The sequence below is a fragment of the Anoplopoma fimbria genome, chromosome 13, assembly GCF_027596085.1.
Source record: "Anoplopoma fimbria isolate UVic2021 breed Golden Eagle Sablefish chromosome 13, Afim_UVic_2022, whole genome shotgun sequence".
NCBI lineage: Eukaryota > Metazoa > Chordata > Actinopteri > Perciformes > Anoplopomatidae > Anoplopoma > Anoplopoma fimbria.
In genome coordinates, this window is record NC_072461.1 from 17,001,448 (window position 1) to 17,026,527 (window position 25,080).

Below are 25,080 nucleotides of genomic sequence, written 5' to 3' on the forward strand. Positions count from 1 at the left end.
TTGTTGCTTTTTTTTTTTTTTTTTTTTTTTTTTTTTTTTTTTTTTTAAACCGTAATCTCCCAACTTTTTTTTTTCTTTTTTTTGTACATTTCATATTTTTATAGACACATTTGGACACCTTATGCCGCAGATTGTGTATTTTTTTTTAACGCTGTCACTTGTCGCTGGAATCATTCGTGCACATTTATAGTTGGCAACACCTGCAAGATTTTTTTTTTTTATATATTTGTTTACAATTTTACCACATTGGATATTTTTGTTGCCGGTGCTCCGCTAGAAGGATTTGGACATTTTGGAGAAGGAATGCGCCGGGAACCCCACGAAGAGCGCTAATAAATGAGAGATCACCAAGGAGCGTTTCTGTCTACACTACCCGTCACATCCCAGAGAAAAGACAGATTGGCATGAGGATTCGCGCGGATACGATGGACCGTCAATTTTGACAAAGAAGTGTTAAGAAGAAGAAACAAGATTTATGCATTTTTCTACAAACATAGTTACGCGTTTTGGCACTCTGGACCGCGCGTAAAAAAGCGAGAGGACAGCAACTTGGACACAAGATTTACGCTTTAACATCACTGCTATAGGCTTTTTTTTTTTTTTTTTTTTTTTTTTTTTTTTTTTTTTAAAATAAACGTGTGTAGTCTGTGTCGCTGAAGACTCACAGCCGTGCATCCTTCTTGTCTACGGCACGTGTTATAACCGATTTCGTATATGAGTTTTTCAATTTGCGTGGCTCAGTGCACAGACTCTTTAGCGGCTACTATGGACGATCAAGCCCGGATCATGCAGTCGATCGGCGGTGTCAGTCTGGGCGGCCACTCGGTACAAGGAGGCATGGCATTGCCGCCTCCACATGGACACGATGGGACAGACGGAGACGGAAGAAAACAAGACATTGGTGACATTCTCCATCAAATAATGACCATAACTGATCAAAGTCTGGACGAGGCGCAAGCAAAGTTGGTTGATTTATATGTTTTATTAACTTCGCCCCCCCCTCTCCCCAAAACAAAAGCACTAACGCTGAACGCATCATTATTGAGATGTGGCCCGCTTAACTTAACTCCCTCATGCATAACAATAGACTAAAGTGGCTTTAATGATAATCATACACCGAGGTGTATTTACTGCCTTGCAAATAATCAACACACGAGAAAGTTGTCACTGAGGGTATAACAGCATTTTATTTAAACTGCTTATGTGTTAGCTGAAAATGAGTCAGCTTGTGTTGTTCAAAAAGTTTGTGTGCACACATGTCCTATAGTAAATGTTCATATATGTTCAAACTATAACTTGTGCTGAAAAATTGAAATTCCTGTCAGTAGGCTCATTATATAAATTAGATGTCATTGGACATTTTATATTAGTCTAACCCGATTAACCAATACTTATATTTTGTTAATTTTTATTACTGTATAGTTGCAAATGATACCTTTTTAAGATAAGTTTGGGTTGGAACATTGCAAGGCATGACATATTGACAACTAAACCTAATATCTAATCCATTTACTTTTAATGTCTAACACGTGATTTATCAGTGAATTTATTTCAGTATTTTATCTTGTCTTATACTGAAACAGGAAACATGGACTGAACTGTCACCGAATGAAACCAGCACTCTTCAGCGTTCTCTGTGAAATCAAAGAAAAGACAGGTAAGATCTTTGTGTTAAAAACATATTTGAACATGAACTCAAAGGAAAATAATATTGGAGCCTCCACACAATAGCACACAGGCATTCTCACCTCCGAGTGATCCGATGGCAGCCTGCATCCAGGTTACAGGAGACCTCTGGCCAAATTAATCAATCACTTTTTTTAATCTAAATATGTCATTGTGCCACACAGAAACACTCCTGTTGTCATAGCAGAGGTTGTTGGGTTTTTTTTTCACACGGTTTTGGTAGAAGCATCTATTTTCCAACACTGGTTGTTTGGATTTAAACTGAATGTGAGCCCCAGCTTTCACCAACACTACCCTGGCACCGAACAGGATGGGGGAAATCCCGTAGCATATGCTCTACATAGCTCAGATCCCAATGAATTCATGCTTTATAACCTGACATAAATTGCCAGGTTTTCAACAAATTAAGGCAAAAACACTCGCAATCAATAATTGCATGGCAATTGCATGCAGACTCCTGTCTTACAAATGTAATAAATGTAAATGCAAACAATAGAATTCACTTGTGGAAAATGATTGAAAAATAATTTTGAAAAAAAAAGGTGCATATTAGGCATTTGCTAAAATAAGCATCAAGTCTGCTTTCTTTTTCTATAACCAATGTTGAAAACCTTTATTGCATGTGCACACATAAACACATATATGAGAGACAGCTGAAATTATAGACAATGTTTGCATGAGTTATAACTTTTTCTAAAGCCCAAACTTTTCCATATTATATTTTTAAAAAGTCACCTTGTACAGACAGTGTACCATATTTTTTTAAGTCCCCTTTGTACAGATCGATTGCTGTACACTTTCCCAATAATGTTTATAGGATAATATAAACTGATTCTCTTTAAATTCTTAAATGAAACTTAATTGATTTTATAGTAATGAAAGATTTTTGTAGACCACGTATGTTTGTTATTTATGTGATTGTCCTGTTCATAAAGATACAAACATAGTACTGTTGGACAGATGCATCAGATGTTCAACCTACTGTACATCACTATTTACTTTCCAAATATAATGTTTGACTGTTTCTCAGTCAGAGGAAATATAAGACGAATACAGTGCGGTGGGTTTGGTGTAATTTAGATGAACCTGATGCCTTGTCATATTTCTGACCTTTGTGCAGTTTATGAGCAAATTGGCTTGGGAGAGATCATAAAAGTTTATGAACTTCCCCAACACAGGTGGCTTCCACAGGGCAGGCTGAGTGTCCACAGTCTAGCCGAGGTCCTCTGCTCTGTGTCTGCGTGTGCGTGTGTGTGTGTGTGTGTGTGTGTGTGTGTGTGTGTGTGTGTGTGTGTGTGTGTGTGTGTGCCTGTTGAGTTTAGATAATGAAAGAGACAGAGCGAGAAAAAACCGAGGCTGCAGATCGCACATCACACAAGATGCCAGCCTTTATTTTATACGCGAGCATTGATTTGATGCCCAAGTGTTTTCCAGTACTGAGGCTTTGCTGCATCTCTAGAATGTAGTCCTCAGAAGAAAAAGAATGAAGCAAGTGATTATTATTTATTTTTTTAAACCTATGCACATAAAAAATCCTGTTCCAATTACTCTGCAAGTTACTTTAATTAGGTGATCTACCACTTTGATAGTTGAAACTTGTATGACGGCTCCTGTTTAAATGCTTCCGCTGTGAACTAAGCCGCTAAATGTGCACCAAAAAGTCAATTAATTTGACAAAATTGTTAAATAAATAAATTCCAATGTACGTTTTTTACGTGCCCGGGAACGAGTGTGTGTGTGAGAGAGATGTGACGGTGGGGGAGAGGGAGAACAAGTGTGTGTGCGTGTGCGTGTGTGTGTGTGTGTGTGTGTGTGTGTGTGCATGGTTAACCTGTGGTTTAGAGTCACAGCCTCCCCCTCTCAGCCATTGACAGAGCTCAGCTGGTCTGGTGGCCTTGTTGACCGGTCTGTTTTTTCCAGCACACAGTGAGCCTTTCACCGGCTCCTGTAGCATCGTTCACAGGGCTTCCTTTGGCCCTTTCATGTCCGTTCACATGGCACAGGGGCCGCCGTCTTTTAGCCATGGGATCCACGGTTGGCTGATCTTGACTTGTAATAATACGTATTTGAAAGCGCTCCAAGAATCATCTGTGTAATTACTGCGAGCATGTATCATGTTATGGAGACTTACTGTCTAGTGTGCAGATAAATAGTGAGTTCAGGGTTCAGCTTCAAAGCTTTTAGTGCTCATGTTTAAAGTATTATTTTGTGATCAGCGGTGAGAACAATTATTCTCATGATTTCCTTGTAGAGATAAAGAAGAGCATTTTCTAGAAATAGCAAGACGTCTTGAAGCCATTTCAGGGTGTTTGAAAGTTTCTGGCACTCTTCTAACTTGTTATTGTAGAGCTACAACATATTTCTGCATTGCTAATGCCCTAGAAGTATTAATTCACTTTGATATGCTAATTAGAGAGCATTATGCAAGAAATGAGATTAAGTGGCAGCATGAAGTCATTTGCCTGTCACTAAATTGAGTGTTTTTAGCAGGAGGGGTTTTTGCCCCCAAATTTTCTTGGTTTTGCATTTAGATAAGCTAAATGTGAGATTCGGTTGGCAAGTAGAGCTCTTTGTCCTTCAGTGTGTGAAGATTTTCTTTTGGAACATATATATATAAAGATGGCAATTAAAATGTTTTTATTCTAATGTTTCTAACTGTTTCAGGACAAAGGATACATTCATGTACCTTTTTCCCAGTAGGCTGCCTGAGAAGACAATGAATGCATTGAGTGAAAAAATTGCCTGCGATTCAGATGAGCTGTGCAGTTATTCCTCTGTGCTGGGGTTTGTTTTATCCTGCTGCCTACTCCCTTGTCTTGCTCTCGTGCTTGGAGGAGAGGCTCACAGCAGCAGCAGCAGTGGGAGCGGCAAGAATAACAAAGGTGAAAGATTACCTCCATATGGTATTTCTGACCAGGAAAAGAGAGGTTCTGTAGCAAGACTCCTTTTTGATGTGAGGTTTAATCAATAGAAAGAGATTACAGAAAACTATTACAGGCTAAATCACGGAGTGCCACAGAGAGGCTTAGCCCTCTCCACAGCTCTCTCAGCTGCATGGCGCTTCTTTTGGCTGCGTATTGACTTGTTGTTTTCCTGACCTTTGACTCATCAGGTTCAGAAACAGGGGTCTGGAGAGGTAGGGGAGGGAGGGAGAGAGACAGAGAGAGAGTGTGTGGCAGATTCAGGCTGATAAATGCTCCGATCCAGTGTTTAAAGCAGTGGATTAGGGAGGGACTACACACTCACACTCCCGAGCCAATGTCGGTGTTTTGTCTCACATGTTTGATTTGGCTCCTGGAAAACGCGAAACATGCTTTCATCTATGTTTATCAGTTGGTCTGTGTTATATGTAATGTTCAGCATGGAGAGGCTGTGTTAATTAAATACAGTTCAGGATGAGTCTGTAATTAACCACATGCAAGGCAGACTAAAAGCATTACCTGGAGTAAATAGAGTTAGGACTGAGGAGGTAAGCATTTCTGAAATCTACAGGAAACATTCATTTCAATGTTCCCTGCCAAAGTTATTGACTTCTCTACTTCCAATTGGGATAGTATTTATTTCATTTATTTTAAATGAATTAACAATTATATTTCTTAATAATATATTTTTACATATATTATATAATGAATGCTATTATTCTAATTATTGTCATTGTATTATTATTATTATTATTATTATTATTATTATTATTATTATTATTATTATTATTATTATTATATAGCAACGACAACTAAAGTAAAATAATCCCACCTACAAGCCAGGGAATATAGAAAAAATATTCAGTTTGACTTGATTTTCCTACGTTAAGGGTTTTGTCAGTCCTGAAAAAGCTCCAGTAAATGCATGACAGAGAACAGAAAGCTATTCAGCAGGAGAGACAATTGACTTTGGCTGCTTTTTGTCTCAGAGAGCCCCAGTGATGCGGCTGCAGTGACTAGATAGTGTTGTGCCGAATGGCTCGCACACAGCTGGGTTCCAGGCTGGCTCAATAGCAGGGCCACTAGTGCTTCCTCCTCTAAAGCAGGAGGGGGACCGGGGAAGATGTGGCTATTATCTAAGTAGCTCCCAAATACCCTCCATTTCCCCATCAGCAAAGATGAAAAGAAGAAGAACCAGACAAAGAAGAAAAGGGGGGGGGGAGAGTATAAACATCAGTTTCATTTGGAAGGCTAAATGTTTTTGTGCTGAGGAGATAGATGCCTCTGCACCGGTGCTGCCTGGTGTCTGCACACACGGCTCCTCAAATCTGTTTTTTTTTTTTGTACGATGTTTCAGTGCTGTCCCTCCATCTGCACACGCGAGCACCCATCTTGCAAACGTCTCCCTCGCTCCCCCTGCATCGCTGCGAGCGTTTTCTGCCGGCTCCTGCGCGATCAACAGCTCATAATTGTTTTTTGCACATACGTTATGCAAATGAGTCTTTATGGCAACTGGCATAACAATTAGCATCCTCCAACAATATTTTAGTAGGTTAATTGCAAAATTTCTGAATTGTACATCTGAGTTGTTAATTAGGCATGACAGAGGTGGTGAAATAGTTATCTTCAGGCGGTGGCAGCCAGCAGAGGCTGCTTGGGATGCAAAGAGGAAGGATTGATTGAAATGAGTTTACAGCAGTAGCAGCGTGTTTGTTTGAGACTCTTTGCATGCCTCCTTTGTGCTTTTTGAGGCTTTTGCCTGTTGCTGAATGTAGAAATATAAACCTGAAGCAGGCAGGGAGAAGCTGGATCAAACTCTGACCCCCTGTAAAAATAGATTAAACGTGAACGATACAACTTATTGTCCTGTCGGCATGAGTTACCAAGGATTTTTTTTCATGCATCACTGGTGCTGCACTCTTGTCAAAACAGTTAAAGACCCTTGACCAGCCAGACATAGTTAAATCAAATTATTCTTTTCTAGACGTTGCAATATGGAATTTTACACTGCTTTAAATAAAGTTAATGCCAAGAGCACATAGTGTTTTACACTTTTTCATTTTATGAGGCAGAAATGCAAAAAAAAGTGTTTCCTTGTTCAATTTTGGCACCAGAAAAAAAACAAAAAAAAACATCAACCCGTGTTAATGAAACACAGAGATGCAAACGATACAATTAATTTTGGATGCTCTTATGATTAGGAGAAACAAATGTTATTTTATATTTATTGGGGTATTGTTAGGGTACATACATTTAGTTACCTGTATTTTCTTTTTCTTTTTTTTTTAACGCAAACTTTTCACAGTCTCCTGTGTCATGATGTTCATAACCGTGACACCCGATGGCCGAGACTCTGTGATGCCATGGAGCCGGTTATTAGTGTAAAAAGGGTTAGAGTGAAAGACTGGAGCAAAGCAAGTCCTCTCCCAGTAATGACTCTGCTATTTATAGGTCCCTATTTCATTAGCTCTAGTGTTTCAGGGAAGAGTTTTCCTCATGGGACAGTAGACACCATGATGTTCATTTACTCTGTACACATTACATGTGGACAACTAAATGACCTATCATTCGTGAGTGCAAGAACACTGAAAACAATCCTGCTTTTGTTGCTATTTTTCCCTTTTGCTCGAGTAAGCTTTCCTGTATTAATCTTTTCTTTTGACGGACTACTGTTACTTACATGTTTTGTAGGTAGTTAAATGCTTTATTTTAGACTGTTGTGTCATGTGTGTGGAGCTGTTACTCCGACAGGTGATGGATTCCTGTAAATGAGGTGATGAAGGAATTAGCGGCAGAAATCAGTAAATGTACACGTTTTTCATTTCTAATATTTTGACACGGCAGCAGTCTGCAGTTTGTAACTTGACAAAAACAGAATGATACATTGTCGTTACCTTTCTTTGCTTTACACACGATTGTTTTTCTAAAAAGCAAGAAAAAAAGGACTCCTTTCCTCATTTGCAAGCCTGAAAATGAAACCCCGTCTTCCCATTGTTCCGTATGCCATTGTTCCACATGTTTCATACATTACAATGATATATTGAAGGCAGAAATGGGAAAAAGACTGCAATGCAATGAAATTTTAATCAGCGTCTTCTGCTGCTTTAATAAGGCAAATAATTCTTATTGGCTGCTGTGTTAAGATTTCTAATATTTAATTCATAACAAACCTTGCATTATTCTGCTTTAGCCCTAAGACAAGCTCCACTCTGCTGCCTGCCAAAAGGCAACTATGGGGAAAATAAAGGGAACATGGGGATATAAAGGGAACTGCACAGTGAGCATTTTTCTCACCAGTCGTGGCAAAATACTATCACACTGTTTTAAAAATGTTTGTGAGTTTAAACATTTATTTAGAATCGTTTTTAAATAATATTGTTGCTGGAGCTAATGATAAAGAAGCTGGACTGCTACTGCTGGTGATCAGCGCATAAAATGCCTCCCTTCTTAACTTTGTCAGCGTTCAGTAAAGTATGACCATTCACAAACATAATTTTGTTTTCTTAAGTCCTTGAAGTATATTCCTGTGTCTGAAGTAATGGAAAGATGGCGAGGGGCCAGCAGCTAGGTGCTGGCTCATGTTACAGTGAAACGGCGGGCCCTGTTTTCGTCTCTCGGTGAAATGGCTTAATTGGTGTCAGAGCCCCAGGGATAAAGGCCTCTTGCTCTGAAACACAGCCACACAGGCCCTGTCTTCCCTCAAACCAGGAGGAACGGCCGGCGTCTGCTGGTGAATGAGGACTAAGCCGTGGCATAACAATACCAAATGATGTTTGGGATGACAGAAATTAATATGCGCTTGCTCCCAGAAAGCTATGATTAATGACGGCGGCCAGGGGAATGCTGTCCCTCCTTTTTGCTCCTCTTTGATGGGGATTGAAAAGCAAAGGAGGAAAAAAAAAAAAAAAAAAAAAAAAGGTTTCTCCTCTCTTTAGAAAGTGGAGGTCATCCAAAGTACATTACTGCTATTCTTCTCTTGCTTTTTTCCTAAAGCACGAGGCAGGAAAGGACGGAGCGCTTGTAATGAATTTTGGAATGATTCACTAACGTTGGGAGCCGGTGTGTATTGTCCCACGGCATGCTGCTCACAGAGACACTACCTGTATATCTTTATCACACTGCTCATAAAGCGTAATAATTAATAGCTGATAATTACATATATATTTTACATAACTCATTCCGGGTCATTTGAAGTGATGTGAAGCAGTTCCAGTTTTAATATTGGAGTTAATAGCTGATGTGTCTGCTTTTCATATGGAATTTTATACACACACATTGATTTGGAGCCAAAACGTGTGAACAAAATGGTGGTGTGCTGTTGCCATGATAATGATCTGTATCTGTTGTGTCCTAGGAGGAGACACATGAATATTTAATTGTGTCTGCTAGAGAGATCCCCAGACCCTTCTGTTCATTTCTTACTTTCTCTAATGCGTTTCCACCCTCCCAGGTACTTCCTCTCTTAGTAATGGAGAATTAAAGCGTGCATTAAAATGATATAAATTGCAATGTGAGGAATTTCTAAGGACATTTGTCTCCCACACAATGCGGTTGAAAATTCAAATGGCAAGTTTTGACAGCGGACATACTGCTGACACGGCATATTTGCCTCACGTTGGTTCCTCAAATAAGCATTTTCTCTGTCAGAGTGATTGATATGTATTAAGCATGCACTTTTTTTTTACATCTGGAAGATGATGTGGGTGCAAGGCTATGAGTTTGAAACAGTGAATGAGTTCCCCTCATATTGATCTATTTGTGTTGCCGGAGTGGCAGGTGCTACACGAAGACTGTGTCAGCTTTGATTGTTTGTGTCAGTGATCCGAGCCGACATTGAGCTCTCTTACTGTTCGTCACTGCACTTCCTTTTGATGAATGGCAGCGCACTGCACAGATCCTCAAAAAAAAACCATGTCTACGCCGTCTCGCCAACCCTGTGATTATTTATCACTTGTGTGCACTTAGTTTTCCTCGTGCAAATATGTGGGACATACCTGCATTCTTTTTGCAGGAAATGTCCCGAAGGTTGTCTTTTAATGCAATTATGTAAAAGCTTTCCATGTGAGTGTAAACATTAGCTGTTGAGAGACAGGAGGTGTGGTTTCTCTACTCTTCTAAATATTCAAGATTAGTTCTTAACATGTGTGTGTCTCTATGTGTGTGTGTGTGTGTGTGTGTGTGTGTGTGTGTGTGTGTGTGTGTGTGTGTGTGTGTGTGTGTGTGTGTGTGTGTGTGATGGCAGGCCTGCTAGGTTGTGGCGTGAAGGTGAGGTGCCCGATGCTCGGAGCCTCTGTAAGTATGCAGAGCACGGCAGGCGTCTCGCGGGTGCTGAAGGAGAGCATGGAGTGGCAGAGTTAATTTATTTAATGACTGAGCGTCTTATATCTCCCCAACCCTGATTAGAATCCATGCTTGATGAGGGAAGCGATAGAGGGGTGTGCACTGCCCCTAGGCCCTAGCACGTACGTTCACGGTTTTCTTTCTCCAGTGTCTTTTTTTCCCTGCCCCCTTTCCACTGGGTTTTGCAAAAACAAAAAAAGGAAAAAATGCACAACGGAGTAGGATAATTTCTACTTCTGTCTATTTGCGATATTTAGCGATTACGTCGGTATGTGTGATCACTGTGTCGCACATTTATAGGGAATGCGGCTCAGAGGCTGATTAAATGTGTGTTTGTGTGTGTGTGTGTGTGTGTGTGTGTGTGTGTGTGTGTGTGTGTGTGTGTGTGTGTGTGTGTGTGTGTGTGTGTGTGTGCGTGCCCCGTGATAAAGACGAAGTGCCGTGGAGCTCTATGAACGTGGGAAAGCCAAACAGAGTGTGTCACTTTGGCAGCACGGGCTGTCAGCATTGGGGAGCTGCAGTTGTAAAAACCATGACCTTCCTCTTTGCCAGCATGTCTCCTGCAGAGCCAAAGCGCTGCCCTGTAGTTCTGGGCTGGCTGTGGGAGGGAATGCAAACACAGAGAAAGGACAGGCCGTGGAAAAAAACGGTAAGAGCCATAATTGTGAAGGGGGGGGTTTGAAGTAATGAAATACTTCTTGGAGCTATCATGACTGAGAAGGTGAGGGAGGGAAAGTGAGAGGACTGGGCGAAGAGAGAAAAAAATACTCCGCGGCTTGTAACATTTCCATGAGCCATCATCAGTAATGCCGCGGCCGCCTCACAAACCAGAAATTATTTCTTCAGGCGTTGCTGTCAAGTGTTATTCAAATAACACCAGCCTCACATTTGAATAACAGCCGACATTTTGAATTAATTAATCAGACAAGATAGTCTGGGCCTTTTCTCATTAGTCTACAGGTCAGGCTGTGGAAGATATATGCGCTGGTGATGATATACTTGTCTTTAATAGTGATTTATGGAGATTTTGGATTGTACGCGATTTGTCAAAGGGCCCGGTAGCAGAAAAATAGGACAGTGCATATTTCATTACCTAATCTTTGATACGTTCCATGATGCTAAAAGATACAGCCCCCGTTGTTTAGATGCACAGGAAGCTCTTTTACGTTCACTCTTCTTGAGTGAAGAGGGGCACAAGCACACACTCGTTTTTGCACGCACGCACACACACACACACACACACACCACACACACACACACACACACACACACACACACACACACACACACACACACACACACACACACACACACACACACACACACACACACATTTAATCTCCTCTCATAGACCTCTCCCATTTTACTTTTCCTATGCAATTAAGCGAGGGCTGTAAATTATAACTGTGTCGTACTTTAATTATCATGGTGTAAAAATAGAGTTCCTGTCTTTGAGAGGAATTCATTAACTTACTCAATATTCCATGTCAGCTCGGAGAATCACAAGATTGCAGCGAGGTTTGTGTTTAACATGCTTCAAATCAAGTCGGTTAATTATTTTGATGTAGTTTAAACTAGGTAGAAAAGTAGCAAAAAGGAAGAACTCTTAAATATAAATGTAGACTTTAAATGTTTTTCATGATTCACCTTAGTATTTGGTCTGTTTACTGGATGGTGTGACATTTTTATTTTGGGTTCATAGTGTGTGTGGTCACGAAGGTGTAAATGAAAATGTGTATTTCTAAAAGTGTACTAACGATGTAGTGTCACCAGCTATATTGGGCATTAAATATTAATGAACACGTTCAGTTTACCAACACTCAATTTCTTTTTTTCTTTTTTTTTACATACACAGATTTTAATTATCCAAAGTAGACATGCAGCACCGGCAGTGTGCGTCTGTGATTTTTGTGCTAGTCCAGGTGTATGTTTCTGTGTGTGTGTGTGTGTGTGTGTGTGTGTGTGTGTGTGTGTGTGTGTGTGTGTGTGTGTGTGTGTGTGTGTGTGTGTGTGTGTGTGAGTGCACAAGTGTCAGGAAGCTATGAGCTGTTGCCATTCCGGTGAGCAGCCCACACAAAATGCACCAACACCAGTGTGACAAAACATTCAAATAAATTGCTGTCAGGCTGCCGAAACACCAAGTGCAGCGATTTTTATCTGACATGTGGAAGACCCAGACATGTAGTCCTGACAAGTAACGCCGGAGCACCTGTGAGAGACAGGCGATAAAAATCAGGATATGCCTGATCCTCGGCATAACAATACCTATCATTACTTGATATTATTACTCTTCTTTAAGAGAGAGCTCAAGATGGAAAGATAGTACGCACGTGTTGTCTTCCTTAAAGTCTGGGTAATAAATGATCTCAGGCCATTGTTTGCATAGGTGCTCTTAAAATGTACACTCAAGTTGAATTATGCAGTCGGATGGCATATCAACAAGTACTGAACTGGCTTTTATATTAATGTATTTTGTTTATTACTCAAACTGCCATTTTTCTTCTCATTGTAAACAAAGTCCAAGGTTAGGACATTTATTTATTCTGGTCCAGCATCATTGTTCACAGGTGTATTATTTAGAGAACACAATCAAATTCACTGGTACTATAACTGTGTAGGATTCATACTTTTTTTTCAAATGACAAAATACATTTTTTTTTCCCTTTTATATTTTATATTGCTAAAAATGTCAAACATGTAATGATAAATTCTACTGTGCAGCTCCCTCCAGTATGAATACAATTTAGTCCATATTTGTTACGACTGATGACTCTGATTGACTTTGTTTTAAGCAGCATGGAGGCACAAATAAATACTTAGGGAGCCTGTGTTGCTTCACGTATTTTCACTGTGTCTACAAAATTGACTCAGTAATTCTTAAATCCAATTGAGAAGCGTAAAAATAATGCTTTTCAGAAACACTGAGACAAAGGACTCACTGTGGAATGCGCCATCCATTCTCTACTGTATTGTTATTTTCTCCCTTATAGGTTACTAATGAGGAATCGGCCCTCATTATGATTTTAAGGATGAGAGAGGAAAGCTTTTAATTAATGATATGTAAATGGTTCTGAATTGATTATGTTAGAATATCAAGAGAGATGGGTAGAAGCTGTGGTGTAATATATTTTAATTAAGAATTAATTAAAAATGATGGCAATTTTATAGAGGCTCACAGAAAGTAGAAGAATTTATTCCCTGTCACAAGTAAATCAACCATTGATTAAATAAACAGACACACGCTGTATTCATTGAAGAGTTATATTTATACTTTGCCAGGAAGAATTATCCAGATTATTTAAAATAAAAATCAGTGTGGTATGTCAGTGGTCGACCACAAGCTGGGTTCTTTGGGGTTAATGGTGATTTATCTCATTCCTAATTCATGAGATCCTCCTGGTCTGTGTTAGGTGGATCAATAAAGCTGTGTTTCCTTTTTGAATTCAGTGTCTACAATTAGATTTGCAACGTGGAACACAATTATAAATAAGACATGAATACACGTTTTTATCACCTGTGGCAAGTGAATGTGCGCCCCCCCCAAAAGATATCAATCTGTTTATGAGGTAAAAAGATTTGTGTGAAAAAGATGAGTTGTGACTCGACATGCACCCTCGTTAACCTTTTTAATTGCTATCTGCTTTCTTTCATTCACTCTTCAGGGCAGAGGAAAACAGACGACATTAGCTGCATTAACGGCGTGCCCCACTATTAAAGGGAGAGAGGTCTTTGTTTTTTCTGCTAACGGTGGCATGCGTGCTCCGTGCTAAACTCCGCGATCAATGGCAGAGAGGCTGCTATCACAGCACTCGGAGCAGGCGTAGCTCAGGGGGAGGGAAGGGGGAGGGAGGGGGTCCCTGGTGGTTCATTTTGATTGGAGCGCAGAGTTTTGTGTTGAAAGGCGAGGGAGAGACAGGCTGTTGGAAGCAAATCCCCTCGGATCAGTTAGAGCTTTGCAACAAAAACACCTTGATATTCCTGGGAACATTTGCTTAGGAAAAAAGAATGAATTTGAATAAACGGGCAACGGGAGAACGAAATGATCTAAAGCATTTCTGAAGGTTTGTGTGAAGCTCGTGTATCTCTGGCTTAGAATTAATTTACCATCCACATTTAAAATCACAGTAAATTGGTACAGCGTAAAAAAAAAGGGAATATCATTATAACTGTATTTTGTCAATATGTTGTTCCATATTTCTAAAGAGCTTTTTTTTTTTCAGATATATAGAAAAATATGTTGGAGGATTGTGTGATTAGGGTGACGAGCAGAGAGAGGCAGTGTGTGAGTCTGTGGCAGCGGAGAGCCTTTATGAGCTAACCAATCTGTTATGGGCGGCAGGGAGGATGTGCTGCTTGAGATGGAGGGAGTGTTGAATGGATTATTAGTCCGAGTCCCCCCAGGTCACATGTAAAGGCTTAAAGGCATCATAAACAGTCACTTGTGCACACACCCATGTACACATACACAACGTGCAGAGGGATGTGCGCTCAGAAAAAGAAAAAAAAATGCAGGGGCACAGACTTCTGCATGCATGCATATATACAGTACATGCACGACAATGGCTGGCAGAGCATCTTCTTTTTGACACCTGCAACTAGTTGCAATACATCACTGTCAGGATCACTTCCTCCACCTATCCGCATTTGTGCGTTAGTTATCTACGGAGGCCTTCGTCAAAAAGGTTGAGCGGTCTTGACATCAGCTCCCTAGTGGGAACAGAAAAGGTGGAGTTGTGCTGGGGGGGGTGGGGATGCTACGGCAGGTGTCATCGCTGGCTGTACTCTCTGCGCCGAACAGCATCCTAATGACACCTGAACATACATGTTTAACATACAAACATTATGAAACAATTATTTCTGTAATTGACACGAAGATACATTTTGAACGGGAAAAGCAAATATCTTTCTTTTGTTTCTCGTGTTCATCTTGAGTAACACAGATAAGTGCACCGTGCATGTGCTGCATTTATGAAATGAAGGCAGAGGAATGACACAATAAATGCCAGGTTGAGGTTTATTTTGTTTAGGGCCTCTTGTAGTGAGTGTGTGTGCTTGTGTAATTTGACAGTGAGTGTGGCTCGTGAGGAGGAAGCGAGGGCACGGCGCCTCCTGTGTGCGCTCACTGTGAAGATGAGGAGAGTCTGCCAGTGGCACCGCTAGTGGTGAACACCAACAGCTCCGGCCACGACAGAGAGGAGGTGGGGGAGGTGAGGGGGGGGGTGGGGGGTGGCAGGGGAGGGTCAGCGTCTGAACTGGCTGATGGGAGCCAGAACATGAAACAATGCCGGGGGAACGTCTGGTGGGTTCGCTGCACAGAATTACAAGCGAGGGAGCAGGCCTGCTGAGGCAATTACAGCTTAATGGGGTCATTTGGAAGGCAATTGCCAGGGGTTAATGTAGTATGGAGAGATGAGGTGAGATTGAAGTGAAATTTTTGGCTAGAAAATGTGTTCAAATGAAAAGGGAGCAGGCATGCAAGTTGTGCGCTGATGGGGTGGGAGGTTGATTTGGGGGAACCGGGATGCAGGCTTTCACGGCCACACAGAGAGACGTGAAGCCTGGACGCTCACACCTATGATGGCTACACCAGACCACTCTGTACACACAGGTGATTTCTGCTTCTTAAGCCAAGCCTGGGCTCACTTTTTCTGGCCTGTCCTTTGCTGTGTAACCCAAGAACAGGAGCTCCACTGTACACTCCTGATCGCTGTCTGTTTACTCACAGACATACTTCTTTGGTCTCGAATTACCTGCGATATCATTTTCCTCTTTTGGGAACACCAACCAGCAGGACACAAAACTAGAATGCAAAGCTGTGTCTAAGCCATGCAGAGAAAGATGTGTCGGAGAGACGACAAGAGGCACCTTAGAGAACGAGGATAAAAAGGATCATTATGCGCTGTTACGTTAGCCAGTTCATTACCTTAATTGCCCAACATAATCCGGTGTTGGAAGGGTGCACTGGAGCTTTTGAGAAAAGAATCTTTGCCAGGACCTCCTAGCCCAGGTCTCATCTCCTTGATCCCCTGATCTGTAGCAAGCAGGTTGATCGTGCTAAACTTTGATCAAAGCCAAACTTATTTAAGGTCAGCCATGTGAAATCCCCTGGGAGCCCCCCCCCCTCCCCCGTGTTCGCCGAAGCGGACTTCAGTATAGGAAGTAGTACAGCACCGTGCCTTGCTGCTGCTGCCTGTGACCGTGCTGGATCACTGGACAGCAATAGCATTATCATCAGCCCTTTCAAGTCTTTGGCATTTTTCTTTTTTTTGTTGCGATTATGCTCAACAGTGGAACCTAACATCATCGGACGGAGATTCCTTGAGAGTTTGCTCTCTCACTCTTACCCTTCTCTGTCTGTCTGCTGCTCCCTCACTTGCTTTCTGTCATCTCTGTGAAGTCTCTGCTCCCCCCTCCCCCTACCCCTTCCCCTCTACACAGGGTTTTGGCCAAGAGCCGGCCACTTCACTGAGGCAGATTTTCCCAGGCTCCCCAAAGGCTATTTTACCAGGATTCCCATTAGGTCTTTACCCATTACCAATGTTCCAAATCATTTACAGAAGAATCTATTTACTTTATGTGGTAATGGATTCATTTGACATGGCTTGCTCTAAAGAAACTCAGCATTTAACATGCACTTTCCCACCCAATTCAATCCCTTACTGTATTTTCTACGTTTGGTTTACTTTTATCTGTTACAGCAGCGTTGGTCCTGTATATGCCTTCAAATCTTCCCCACACTATGCTTTCCATCACAGTGCAACAATGTACAATGTAGAGGTGGTGGAGCATTGTGTCAGTGCTGCAGGAAAAACAAGTATGATGCAACTCTGTTGTCATTTAAGAGTGACAAATAGACAGTGGCAGACCATCAGAAAGGGGGAGAGAGTGGAATGGTGTCGCTGACAAACTGCTGTGACCTTTGGGTCCTTTGGCCTCCAGAGTGCATGGCACATACAGTGTTTACCTCAGGCCAGCAGCAGTGTGAACACGCTGGTCCCCCATGGAGAAAAGCCCGGCCCATTGCACTCATCACATTTGAATTGGAAAAATCAATAATCAGTCAGATAACCTGCAGTCAAATTGGATGCATGTGTCTGGAATAACATAAGAAAAATGGGATGCGACGTCGGTATGTCTTTGTACATCTTAAAATACTATTAGTCGGCAATGCTAAATCACACTTAATTCACAAACGGCCCATAAAGCAAAGCAACAGCAAAAGAGAAGCATAGCGCCTAAAGCTACTGCGCACTTCCCCTGCCTCTATTCCATGTCACCAAAGCATCCCATCAAAGCCTGCCTCCTTCCTGTTGTAAGGTAGGAAAAAAAAAAATCAATGCCGCAATCTTTTCTTTTTGCCTCCTCCAATCCGTAATTGAAATGGAAAATCAAATGAACGGCAAGCAGATAATTGTTTTATCAATATTCCCTGCCTGCCCTACAAGGGTCAGTGCAGAATGATCATGAGTCGGGGATATGACGAGGACAAAATGTGAAATTGAACAGCTAGGAGGCAATAAATCAGCCCTGACAACTAAGAGTGACCAGAGTGTTGCTGCAGCAGGCAGCTCTCCCTTCAGAATTTGTCCTAAAGCTGTCTACACTAAATGGGGAATATTCATCTCATTATTGTTGCACTTAATATTGCTATCAAATATTATTCTTAGAGTCCAGACGGGAAGTCAAGGTCACTGCTGCTATTATTGTTGTCATTGTTAGTGTGTGATATTGGGGGAATAATAGAGGGCAAAGCCATATGGTCTGCAAGCCTTATGAAGACGCAAAGAATAAATTTAGTCATTTGTTAGAGTTGAGGAAAGGAGTGGTTTGCTGTTTGGTTTCCTTTTGACATTACTATTACTGCTGCTTATAAATAGGCATACAATTTTTGAAAACCAACCAAAGAGTGTTGTGCAAAATCACCAAGACAGATAATCTGCCCGTTCCTTATGTTGACCTGGTGAGGCCATTATCAGTTTTCACTGTCAAACTGTCGATGTGTAAACTTATGTCAGAAAATAACAATGAACGGATTCAGATATAATAAAATAAATTGATAACTGATAATAGGCATGGCAACTGTTAACAAATAACTGACAAATAACTGACATTACAACTTTGATGATTGACAAATGTTCCTTTAAGCTTTGATGATTGCAGACTTAAATGCCACAGTTTTTTGTTTGGGACCAGAGACAATAATGTAGTGATATAACTAATAATTTATATCATTATCCATGAATTCCCGAAAATAGTTTTACCGTCAAAACTCCAAAGATATTCGGTTTACTAAGATACAAGACGAAGAAAAGCAGCAAACTATCATAGTTTACAAGTTGGAGCGAGGTGATGTTTGGCATTTATGCATAAAAAAATGACTTGAAGGATTGACTAATACAATGTTTGCCCTCAAATTGTTTGTCAATCCATTTATCAATAAACAACTAATTGAACAGCTCTACCAACATGTTTGCCAGCTCTTTTGCCTTATATGTCTTTAAATAAACCCATCGTGCCAGCTTTCTAAGTCTTGTAAAAACTGCAGATAAAACTGTTGCCAGAAAATCGACATCCTAAATCATGTGACGTCCCTTCCCATCTGGCTCATCCAGTTGCAAGGCATTGACAAAAATATGAAATTGATTTGGTTGAAGGGTGTTAAAGAGCCGACAGGAGAATGTCACAAACAATGAATGGTCACAGCTTGGAGGAAAATCAATGACAGAGGTTGAAGCCAGTCTAGAGTGCTACTTGGCAGTGTTGCACTCTAGCTGGAAAAGAGCTGTCTTCTGGCCTGGGTTGTCTGATCAAAAGGAAGACTTGATAGGTTTAATGAAGGAGGAACGAGCTGACAGCTGAAATAAAGATATTGCAGCAAAGATTGTTTGACTTCAATTTAGGTGGCAGCTATATGCACTGTTTGAAATTCATTTTTCATTTTTCTGCTCTGGGATGACTTTCCATAGCCATACTTTTTTGTAATGCAGAATCACAGTGAGTCCCTGTTAGCTCGTAGGGCAATGCTTGTCACCTTGTAAAGCCTATATGTACTATGATGTGTACATATCATTATAGTGTGTGCAGTACAATTTTACATTGTGGAGATCCATAAATGACACTGGCCTAGAGTCAACAGATGAGAAAAATGTCTGTATTTTACACAAGTTATGTTAATTTTACGACCTATATTATGATCCTTGGAAGGAGGCAAAAAAAAATGAATTGGCAGAGTGTCTTTCAAGTGGACAAAGTGATGAAAATCCCCCCTACTTTGTTGGGATTGCAGTTGTAAGCTTTGCACCATATGCTACTTTCCTCTTTAGCTGGGATTATGCCATCATTATTGCTGATAAAAGCTGTTTACTGCCTTGGCTCCAAATCGATGCTCGGGGCGCTCTGAAACTGGCATTCCCTCTCCAGAAGAGTTCATTCCATGCCAGCTGCTCAGGATTCAACCCCCTTTGTTTAAGATTTCACAGTTTTTGTAATGTTTATTTTCTATTTAGCTTCTACCCCCCTTTTCCCCTCACACATGAGGTTTTTCCTGCATTAGCATATGTTTGCAACAATTTGACATTTACATTTGATTTGCTTACAGCAGATTGAAGATGTCTGAGACGTGGTTGTACAATACTCTTGGTGCTACAGTGCTAGTTAACACAGTAGCCAGAGACTGTAAAACACAAATAATAAGGCCTATTTTAAGGGGGTTGTTTTCTGTACCAAAAGGCAATCATGGGATTGAAAAGGCTCTAAATTCAGAGCAGTATCCTAAAGGCTCCCGACTCACAGTGTTACCAATCAATGGCATAATCAGTCAATGCAGATTCAGCCCGACAGCTGTGTTAAGATAACAACTGGTTCTCATGACTATAGCGGCCCCAATGACCTTGTGTGCCTCAAATTAATAATGTAAAATCAACACAAGACAACCATCCCCCTGGTTCCGATGCAGACAATGATGAACTACCTTCGCCTTACCATCAAAGGCCACTCAGACTAAGTCATGTTTCAAGGCATAGACCATAATGTCACGTTTCTTTTTTTTTTTTTCCTTTTCCTTTTTTTTCAACTTCGGCTCCATGTCCCTTAAATAATGTCTCTCAGTCTTCCTCTACAACCCCCTAGTACCCAGGGAAATCATACTGATCAATATTTCCCATTTGAGAGGAACTGCAGCAAACATTCACACAGGATTTACTGTAGCCCTCTGTTAGACTTTAATCAAGCTATAATTTAGATCCAACAAACAAAAGGTTGTGTTGAAAATAAATGGAAAGTCAATTTGCAATTTTACGTTTTATTACCTAAGTCTCTGTTAGCCTTAGATTATGTTATCTATCTATCTATCTATCTATCTATCTATCTATCTATCTATCTATCTATCTATCTATCTATCTATCTATCTATCTATCTATCTATCTATCTATCTATCTATCTCTATCTTTTCACATTTACTTATTTTTAGCGACTGTGTGTGTTGGTGTTCATGCATGTGCTTGCATGCATTCATAATGTCTTCACAGGGCATAAATCAGAACATGCTATCTCAGTACTTCTTTATATTGGTCAAGGGCCATTGAGCAAAACAGCTTAATGCGCCCTTAACCATTTCAGTCGTGGCAGGAAGTGAAAAGACTGCTGACTGGCTGGCACTGGGACCGACACCCTCTGCAAGTCGGTTTATTGTTTAATAAAGTGTGTTGGATTTTTTTTGAAAAATGCTCCAGAATAAGAGTTGATGAGTTTAAAACATTGGATGGATTTTAGTGAGCTAGCTGTTTTAATAAACTAGATGTTTTAGTAAGCTGGCTGTTTTAGCCTGAATTTGGGTACATCTCAGGCATAATTCAACTAGAGGCTCCTATGGTAATACTGATAACAATTATCATATCAAGGTCTATAGCTAACATCAAAACGGTCAACAGTAACGACCATCAAATCTTCGTGAAATGACAATACATTTTTTTTTTTTGAACTGCAAAAAAATGAAACAACCTAAATAATGGGCAGAACACAACTGTAGATGAAGTTTTTATCTGGTCTTCTAATGGCAAGGTTTTGGCAGTTGATACTCCTTTCATACCTCTTGGGTATTGTGTAGCAGCTCCTCGTTCATGCATGACTGTCGGCACACAAACTCAAGCTTAACCCCATCGAGCGAGCGCTCCCAGAGCTCCCAAAGGTTTGGCCAGCTCAGACAGGATGTGGAGGACTGTGTGGAGCTGAGGCAAATCTGTAATGAACATATACAAGCACAGTTACATGAGACACGTACAGTAGCCTACATGTGCATACAAAAGAGAAATTGAAGATATTTCCGAAAAGCCAAGAAGTGTTGCTTTGTGCACTTACATTCTTAATCTACAACCAAGTATGACCACTGTGAATGTTTTATTACTGGAACAAAGGCACAAGACATGTGACTCTACTATGATATCTACTTCAACCTGATGATAACTGGACGACCAGAGTGCAGACTGTTGTTGACTCTTCTCCATGGCAGGTGGTGACAGAGCATGTGTGGTCCCCATCACAGGTGTGTGCAATTAGCCTGACAGCTAGTTCTGGATAGCCCTGAAATAAGACCCTCAACTGTTTATGCGACCGTGTGTGTGAGAAGTCTGCCTTTTGTATACGAGTCACCAGCAAATATAAACCGCTCTACTTCCACGAGAGCGTTTTAACAGAGCGCTGTGGTCGCAGCAGCGTTGTATGATGTTCTACAGCGCACGGTGCGGGTCCAGACTGCCTGGTTCTTGTTGTGAGGTAGGAGAATCTGTGTGTCATTTACTCAGCCTGCTGTAATGGGGAATGGACTTGGAAGAGGAGAGAGGGTAATGTATTGGAAAATATCCCTTTCAGCACCTCAGCATTACTTGTCATAGGTCAGGCTTAAAAACGTAGCTTGATACAGTTATTAACTCTAATCCGGGCATAAACACAAATCCTCAAGCACCAGCCCAATTAATAATTTGCATAATTAACATGCATTTTAATAGAGGCTGGTCTTGTCGTTGCCAAAGTAGGGATGGGGGTAATTAGGGCTAACGGAGCAGTGCCTAGGGCCCTTACCCGCGGACGTGCTGCAGTCGTTTCCAGCAAAAAGGGATTGACAACTGCAAGACAAGCTCTCTCAGCTTAGAGCAAAACCCCCTTTGACAGAATTAATAGTTGACAAACTGCTCCTAAAGCCCTAGCATTGTTTCTGTCAGTTGTTTGGTTTGATGTCACTGTTAGACATTATAAATCAATAGTGTCAGGATTTAGTCATGTTTATCGCCATCCATGGTTTATTATTTCATGTGACTGTCGTGGACAAATAGTATTTATCATAGCTGTCTATAAATTACTGCAGACAGAGTGTTGGTTTACCCAAACCCGCTCTGCTCTTACAGGGCCCATTCCAACGTCCACTTACATATTTAGAGTAATTTATTTTCTCAGCCGTAGGCCCACATTAACCCTTTGCTTTCTCACACTCCTCCGAGACTTATTGTGGCTTGATTGCTGTGCCTCAGCTGACACATTAACACATCAAAAAAGCTGATCAAAGCTGGTTCAAAACTGCATGTCGCATCTATTTCTTGCCTGAACATATTTTATCTGTGAATTTGTTTTCAGGAGGTCTTAAATTCTGGTAAACAAAACTGACAGCGAGTTCTTTTCATGTTTTTGCAGAACATACTGTCATTGGCTCCTCTGTCTTGGCAGAAAAATGGCCATTATATAGTTAGATATTCATAAATAAGTCATTCTTAAGTGAGAAAGTCCAGACCAGCTTCATCAGTGTCACATTTTTATGTGATACATTTATAACGCATCCATTCAACGAGCCAGCTTTCAAATGGTCCTAACCTTTGCATCAGTGCCACACTCATCAAAAACAATTAGAATCATCGGTTTTAATGAGATGATTGATTAGTCAGCTCTTGCAAACACTTTGTCAACACAGAGCAAGAACACAATCACTGTATTCAGTGATTGATTCTATCAGGTGACATTACTTACATTAACACACGGATTGGCCTTGTTTACATTCTCCATCACAATGAATACGTAACAATGAGACGATATTGAGCGATATATCCTTTGTGTTCAACAGTCACCTTTCAGGTGTATAAATTACTTTTTAACATTGTTTGTATTTTGATAAGCATTACCGCATGCAACTCCTATGATAATTTTTTTTTAATTTTTAATTTATTCAATATATTTTCTAAGACAGTGAAAGGACGTCAGTTAAGACTAAAAAGGAGAAAAGAGAGGGTAAGCTGGGCTGAAGCGTTGGTATTGATCAGCTGTGCCGTGGCCTATAAGGTCCACTTGCAGCAGGGAGGTCATTAGTTACTCCTGTGTGCTAATTCATCCCTGGGTTGAGGCGTATCCGTTAGAATGCTAATTCACTACTATGATCTGACAGCTGGGGTAAAGAAAGGGGCAAGCAGGCTGCCGCAGAGAGAGAAAGCAGAGGAGGGGGGGGTGCAGCGGCCTAGTGGTCTGGTCTTGTGTTTTAGTAAAGACAAGGACTTCAGTACATGTGATGTGGCAGAGTGTGCATGGAAAAAAGGGGTGCAGAACTGACCCCTGCTGTCTTTGGCCCCCCAGCAGTAATGATGTAAAAGAAAGATGACATTTGGTGTCCACATTTAACTTGCATTTGCAGTCCACTTGAGAGGTCCAGTGTGCGTGACCTACCTTGATTAAGCCCGGGGCTGCCTAGGACTGTACCCTTTAGACTGAAACAAAAAGTGGAAGCTCACAGGAGAAAGCTGAGCCTGTATAATAGGGCCAAGTAGAGCTGCGGGAGGCAGCCAGTCTCCGCTTTGCCTTTTGTATATTCATGACCCCCTCGACTTGATTGATGGAAGGATAGCATTTGGTGACACTGTCATTTGCAAGTTGAAAAGGTAGTGCAGTGGCTGTAGCGGCGCTGTGGCTGTGCCTTAGAAGGGGCATCGTAAGGAGGCTCATTTCTATGCTGATGATATCCAGCCCCCTCTCATTTTCTTTGTCTCCGTCAGAAGGACATCTGCTGACAACACGGAGTTTAAAAGGAGCCAAGTGGAAATGAAAAGGGAGGGAAAGGAACATACATCTGCGTGTTTGCATGTGAAAAGCACATGGTTGGGCCCTGATTTTAATCAGCGCAAAAGTTTGCTATTTGATATCTGCATAATTGTGTCTTATATTTCAGCAAAATGGAGCATTTTGAACCAGATGGTTTAAGAAAGACATTATATAGTAATGGGAAGACTCACAAATAATGTTTCTTGGGTGATTTGACTTGGAGCTCATGCTTTTAACCTGTCAAAGAATATAATCACAACATTAAATTTCACTGGTATTGTTACTTCTAAGCAGATACTTTACTCCCTCTAATGTTCTTTCATTTTTACAGTTTTCAAGGCGTTTATACTTTTAAGATAACTAACGACTGTTGACTTAATCTTCAGTTGTTTACTGTTACAGATTGAATTTAGTAAGAACTTAACCTAAATGCCTAAAAGGTAGCATTACATCTGGTATTGTAATAACCATTTTTGTCTTTGACTTATTTTTTATCCAGAGTGACTAAGTCACCTTTCATGAGTATAATTTTCATGATCATGCAACTTCCCGTTTGTTGGATTAAAACATCCCGTGCTGAGAACCAGTTACGCTGATGCAAAGTGATTACAAATTTTTGGTTTTCCAGTACAACTAGTTGCATGTGGCTTGCATTTCCTTGCCATGAATATAAAATGAATCATTATTATCATTATGATAGTCAGATGTTACAGTCATTTGTAGTTCCCTGTTGTTAGTCATCATCATGCCATAATGTGAAGATATTTCTAAAACAAATTCACTCAGCAATACATTTACATGGCACTGCATCCATATGGAAGTTCTGGATACCAACATTTGTTGTAAAGTAACTGTGCAATATAATAGAAAGAGGCAGAACATCATGATCCTATTCCAAAGACCGCAAAGAATAACTAACATGCTGAAAAACGGTACAAGAAATGAAGTTGCCACGTTTCTTTTGTTTTTCTGCGGGTTGCAGGCTTCTACAAGTAATTGCATTTCTTATAAAAATAATACATACAGCGCAAACACGGCCATAACATTTTGCAGCTGTGTGCGA

General features: G+C 40.8%; 1 protein-coding gene across 6 annotated transcripts in view; it reads left to right on the forward strand.

Moving 5' to 3' along the window:
* Nucleotides 1-750: 750 nt before the first annotated feature.
* The window catches only part of pbx3b (pre-B-cell leukemia homeobox 3b), a 56,250-nt gene continuing 31,920 nt past the window's right edge, over nucleotides 751-25,080 (forward strand). For 5 of the 6 annotated variants that reach the window (XM_054610944.1, XM_054610945.1, XM_054610946.1 and 2 more), the window contains exons 1-2: nucleotides 766-962; nucleotides 1,584-1,657. In XM_054610944.1, the coding sequence (XP_054466919.1) occupies nucleotides 766-962; nucleotides 1,584-1,657 (271 nt within the window). Of the gene's footprint in view, nucleotides 963-1,583; nucleotides 1,658-25,080 lie in introns of all 6 variants that reach the window. The other variant, XM_054610947.1, reaches the window with a different exon arrangement.